Here is a 6,000-nt window from a genome sequence, read left to right as displayed (position 1 = left end):
ACTTGTGCCATCTTCTTCTTTTCCAGAAATACATGAGCTCCTAACTCAGACTTTCTGTGCTAGATCCTCTTCTGCACTTCTTTAGAACCTTTTTTGTTCTGCTGCTCTAAGAAACTTCTTTAGCACTGGTTTAGTACAGGGGACCACCTTCTACTACAAAATGTTAGGCAGCCCAAGTTTGTGCATTGCCATTACCTTCCACTATATTAGCAGAAGAGCAGTGCTAACTGGAAAGCAGGGATGACTTTTTAATGAGTACTTTTTGTGTGTTGGTACCATCATCATAGTCTTTTTTTATTTGTGGTTTGAGTGCCAGAGTGACTCAGTTTTACTGTTCTGTGGTTTTTTCTTTTACCTAATGATGTTTTACTGCCTTACGTAGCTCTTATGATCGCAGGAATTAAATAATGGCATATTCCACAAATTACCATCATAGTTTCCATTAAACTAGTTTCCTTTTTCTTCATGAGATTATTTAGTGTCACAGTATATTAGGGGCAGAAACCATTTCACTTGGACTGAGAAGATGTCTGCTCTTGGATTCTCCTTGTTACAGACTCACAGTATGATTCTGGAAGCACCATTAACAAGTTTGTGTGTTCATTTGTTTGTGCGTAATAAACTGCCAGAAAAGACAGCTGTTGTTGGACTTGTCTCACTGGTGCTCCTTGAGGTTGTGTCCTCACAGAGGCTTTGCTGCCAAGGGCTCAGTGGCTCTTGGTTGGCCTGGGCAGGCTGGTCCTGGGCAAGCAGTGCTGGTGGGCTGAGAGCACAGTCCTGTGGTGAGGGTGAGGTGCCCCTCCTGCCATGGCCCTGAGCTCTCCAGGGTGGTGTGGCTGTGCCTGAGCTCTCCAGGGTGGTGTGGCTGTGCCTTCTCGCCAGGCCAAGCTTCCTGCTGGAGGCAGTTACTACAACTGGTAAGGAATCTATTTCCTGAAGTACCTATCTTCTAAATAGCTTGAGTTCATGACTAGTTGTGGTACTGCTTGTGGAACCTGCAGTCATTCACTCTGAATGTGATAAAAGAGTGGGAACTATACAGTGCTAGGTCTTTGTCATTGTCCCTGATGCTTGTCAGTGACCAGGTAATACACTGACAGGGAGACGGCAGCTACCTTTAAAAACACGTGGGGAAAGTGCTGCCCCTGGCACCTGGGTACTCACCAGCCCCACTTCCTGCAGTACCTCCAGCCCCCCTCGTGACAAATTCTCTTTCTCAGGGCTTCCTCATCTTTGTGTTTGAACACCTGTCCATGTAGTAGCTGCTGGATCTTCACATTGAGTTCTTGCAGGTCCTGAGGTTGCAGCAAACTGTCCACAGGATGAAGTTTATGGTCAGATGCTCGCAAATGCGTGAGCAGTTTTTGCACTGCTTGGACAAAGCAAGATGTTCATCTCAAACGTTTCTGTGGTTGCTCAAAGTACAGCCGCTTTCCTACTGGTAGTTGGGAATATACTAAGTTGCTGTTTGTAAACTTGATTGAAGTAGCAAAGAAGTATCTGGTGCATTTAAAGATGTACTGCACATGGTAGGGATTTTTGAGGATGCAGAAATTTGCTTTTTATAATGTTGTTCATAATGATAATAATATTGTAGTGATAATAATAATAAAAGTTACATACTAGCTTGTATTAGCAAGAATATAAAAAGCAACTACACAGATGAAATGAACAAAGTGTTTGGTTAAATCTGCCGTAGGCAGGACAAGAAACAGTACATCTACTGGTACAAAGGAGATTTGGGGTTCTTGTTAGGGCACATATTTTGATTATGAAAATCCTGAAGCAGTGTAAGGAGATTGCCTGAGTAAAACACAGAGTCTCCTTCAGTAGAGAAGTTTAGAAAAAGTTTTGACAAACACCTGTCAGAAAAGAATGAGTATAATAATGAGAAAAACAAGAAATCGGTAGTTTCTAACTTGATGCTTTTCTGCTGCTATTTGACTTAAGGAAGAAAAAAAAAATAAAAGTCTGTTGACAAATTGATGCTTGAGACAGGATGTCAGTTTGCAGCTTGCTTCCCTTTCCACCTTTATAAATATGCCTCAGCTGGCTCTGGTAATATATTTAAGCCCCGCAGTTGTTGTGGTAACAATATGTGATATTCTTAACCTTTTTTCAGTCTGCAGGGCTAAAACTAGATGACACCAATCTTAACTATAGTAGTCTAAACCTTTAATGAATATTTCCCAGTACTTTGTATGTTACTATATGTATTGTGTTGCCTGTTGCCGAAAATGATTACTGCACAATTCACAACTGCCTTGTGATCAGAGCTGGACAGAGATGTTCTTGCTGTATTCTTGAGGGTCCTTGGGAGAGGGTAGGGTTTGTGTGACAGAAACAGTTACTGACTACAAAGGACTGGCTGAGGAATGGAATGTAGAAAGTTAAATGAGGAGAAAGGGTGTACCGGAATCAACGGGACTAGGACTTTCTAGAGCTCACTTTAAATAATAATATTTATAATTAGAAGGCAAACAAATTTTCTTTGTTATTTTGTATTGCCTGAGGTTGTCAGTCTGGGAAGGTGGCTCTGCCAGCAATGACTGTTCTGTTGCTAAAATAAATTTTATGTCCCACTAATTTCTGTGAGTATACCTGGTTCCAAAGACTCATCCTTCCCTTCCCTTTATGAACAATTTGCAGCTGCAGGTAGCTGGATGTGGAGGTTTGTGAGCAGACAGTGCAAGTTCTTTGGTTTGAAGAGGGTTTATATATTCTTCCACTGTCTGTGCATGCATGTGCTTCTGTGTAATCTGCATATCAAACTTCAGATGTACCAGCTTCATCTTCGTGTTCACACCTGCCACCTGCTCAGAGAAACTTCTTTACCTGGCAACTATGCTTAGTGCGCTACAATCAAATAGTGTGGCTGAGGAGGAGAACACTTGTGTGTGGAATGCAGCATACATAAACAGACTACAGCTGCTCCTGTGACATCCTTCGTAGGGAATGATGTGTTTTGTAAGACTTTTTTCTGTTACTTTTGTACCCTCAGAAAGGGATATCAATAGATGAACAATGTACTTTTTTTCAAGAATCTGATTCTGAATTCATAATTTGTTCTGCAGCGATGCTTGTGGCTTTAATTTCTGCTGCACAGTTTGTAAATAGTTTGATTTTTTTTTTTCCTTTCCATTTTTGGAGTAGCATTTCTTAACACTAACATATAATTTCTCCCTTTGCCCCTCCCAGATTTCTTTCTTTGGATCAAAATCTCTTGGAAGAAAAAGTCCTGACAGTCCCATGTTGAGCAAAGCCGAATTTGTTGAGAAAGTTCGCCAGAGCAACCAGGCTTGCCATGACGGCGATTTCCACACCGCAATCGTGCTCTACAACGAGGCCTTGGGGGTCGACCCCCAGAACTGCATCCTCTACAGCAACCGCTCGGCAGCCTACATGAAAATCCAGCAGTATGACAAGGCCCTGGATGATGCAATCAAAGCACGACTTCTGAATCCCAAATGGCCGAAGGTAAGGAAGTGGATTTGTCTTCTGGGGAAGGAGTAACTCCTGTGGGGCTGCTGCTCACGTACGTAACACCCAGTGTAAACAACTGCATGTATTTCTGTACTGAAGTCTGGTTTTGCTAAAAGCTCCAGATAATAATATATTTTGTGTTTAAAAGTTGTTTGACTTGAATTACCTGTTGGGTATTAAACAGTTTTCTATGTAAACATACTGTTCCCCAGTGGGATCATGCTACTATTTTACTGTTTTAACCCAGCATGGTTTCTGGGTTGTGAAGACCAGACATCTGTTTTAATGTTTAATGTAGTCATCATTCGTCAGCATCCAGGAACATGTGGTTGCAGAACTCTGAGAGGTATCATGGAGATTCTTATTAGTAATGGAGCGATAAGGCCTTTCAAAATAGTGTTCAAAGAGTGTTTGTGTGTAGTATATTTTGGATAAACATTTGAAGAAATATGTATCTTGGCATTCTCACTTAGACCTGACTATGCAAGGAAACATTTGTAAAGAGTAAATGGTGTTGGTTGCCTCTTCCTCCTGGGCTTGCTTCCCACCAGCTGCCATTGATTGCTCCAGTAGCTGCCTCTCCTTGGCTAGCCCGGGGCCAGCCCTTCACATGCTAATCGATTTTAGCAGCATCTGCTCCAGATTCCATTTCTCCTGTCAATCCCTCACACACCCTTACTAGCCACTTCAGCTGAAGGTGCAGTTTAAGAGCAGACTCATCACCCAGGTTCCTCTCCTCAGAAATTAGAGCAGGTAGCAAAGCATTGTGCTTTCCACCAGCTGGGCTCCAAACTGTTTTCTTTTATTTCCCAGCAGGTCACTCTAAATCTCATATTTTGATTTCCATTGGTTTTTGGCTTCTAGAGAAGCCTTTTCATATGCTTCCTTAAGGCTTGAATCAGTCCACGTTTGAAGAAACTCCAACTTTAGCAGGGAGATGATTTATAAACTTCTAAGTTGCGTTGCTGTTGGGTGGAGGTTTTTTTGTGTTGTGGGGGTTTTTTTGTTTGTTTTGGGGTTTTTGTTTGGTTTTTTTTTGTTTTTGTTATTTTTTGATTGTTAAATGGTTTGTATTACTGAATGCCATAAAAGATTTTGTATGTATTTGTATGAAGGACTATGTTTAAGAAAAGAAAATTTCATTACTGTCATTAAACTCTAGCTGTCCAGTTCAGTTAACTTCAGGGAGCTAAGGAGTATAAAAGCCAGGGTACCTGTGCTCAGTTTTGTATCCTGGTTCTGGTAGTGATTTACTATGGAGCTGACTTAGATGAAAAGTTGTGAAAAGGTTTCATAAAAGAATACTTTCAAAATGCCAGTCGCAGAAGTATAACAACCTTTGGAAAAGGTTGGAAAAGACCTGTGGATCAAAATAGAAGATAAGATGGAAAAGATTTACGAGCTAAAAATCTGTGTTAAATGAAGGCATTACTAACCGTCTGTGAAATACAGAAATAATAGAATATGTATTGATGCAGTACTAAGGTGAAATATTTAAAAAAAATTCCCCAAACATTCTTAATATAAAATAGTAACAAAAAAATGAGACTTTTTTTCAGGTAGACTGTATCACTGAGTTAAAAATATGAAGTAACTGTTTTGATTCTAGTTCTGACCATGAACAAACTCTATTTCTTTGTTTATTTTTTTTTTTTTACAAAAAGTCGGGTGGCACTTTTACAGAACAGTTTGAGGCTCACTGGTGGAAAAAGTACTGGGAGACCTAAATAACGGTGCTGTGATGCCATGGCATCTCTTCTTGTTTTACTGGATCGGTGTGTAAAGGATATCTTGTTCCATAATGCAGTATGTTCATGTACTTTGAAAGTTACTATCAGTCTGCAATGGGAGAGTCAGTGTAGCTTTTCCAGGCTTCCTGTCCTGTATAAAGCTCACCCCCAGTCCCTGGTTGTATCTTCCCTTTTATCTTTTCACAGCGATACCTTTAGTTTGTCAGTGCCTCACACACTCTCCTCTTTTCTCTCAAACTGTCAGAATCCCATTTGGAATCTTATCTCTGGTTTTAAACTTCAATGATCCACTGGTTTTTTTTTCAGATCATCAGTATTTTGCTTCAGAGGCTGTGTCTTGGCCATGTCCTCTGTGTCCGCACGTGCATTGCAAGTCCAATCTGATCTTTTGTTGTCATGGTTCTTTTAAGACTTTGTACGTAGAAACAGATTTTTGTTTTCACTTGGGCAGGTACTTTGAGAGCATAAACATGAAATGAATTTCCCTTCAAGGCCTTTCATTAGGTGGATTGAAGGTCGAAAAGGTGTTGAACAGAAATTATTTGTAGAGGTTGGAGTCTGACTGCACTGCCTGCCTTCATTGACACAGTTGTGATAGAAGTCTCATAAAAATGGGTTGGCTGGGAGTGTGGCTTGGCTTTTATTTAGAAATCGTGCTACTACAGTAATTGAGATAATGAAAACCCACAGCTGAATGAACTATTTTTTGTCCTCTATGTGTTCATTCCACTGGAGTTGTGATTTTCACACTCTTCTGCATAGTACT

The 6,000-nt window shown here is 40.5% G+C and overlaps 1 protein-coding gene across 6 annotated transcripts in view; it reads left to right on the top strand.

Moving 5' to 3' along the window:
• The first annotated feature begins 3,063 nt into the window (after positions 1-3,063).
• Positions 3,064-6,000, top strand: part of TTC28 (tetratricopeptide repeat domain 28) — a 116,023-nt gene continuing 113,086 nt past the window's right edge. For 4 of the 6 annotated variants that reach the window (XM_017814070.1, XM_017814071.1, XM_017814066.1 and 1 more), the window contains exon 1: positions 3,065-3,477. In XM_017814070.1, coding sequence (XP_017669559.1) covers positions 3,250-3,477 — 228 coding nt within the window. In that variant the 5' untranslated portion in view covers positions 3,065-3,249. Of the gene's footprint in view, positions 3,478-6,000 lie in introns of all 6 variants that reach the window. The other 2 variants (XM_017814068.1, XM_017814069.1) reach the window with 1 other exon arrangement.

The sequence above is a fragment of the Lepidothrix coronata genome, unplaced genomic scaffold (assembly GCF_001604755.1).
Source record: "Lepidothrix coronata isolate B3197 unplaced genomic scaffold, Lepidothrix_coronata-1.0 Scaffold44, whole genome shotgun sequence".
Taxonomy (NCBI): domain Eukaryota; kingdom Metazoa; phylum Chordata; class Aves; order Passeriformes; family Pipridae; genus Lepidothrix; species Lepidothrix coronata.
This window is presented reverse-complemented; position numbering and strand designations above follow the sequence as displayed.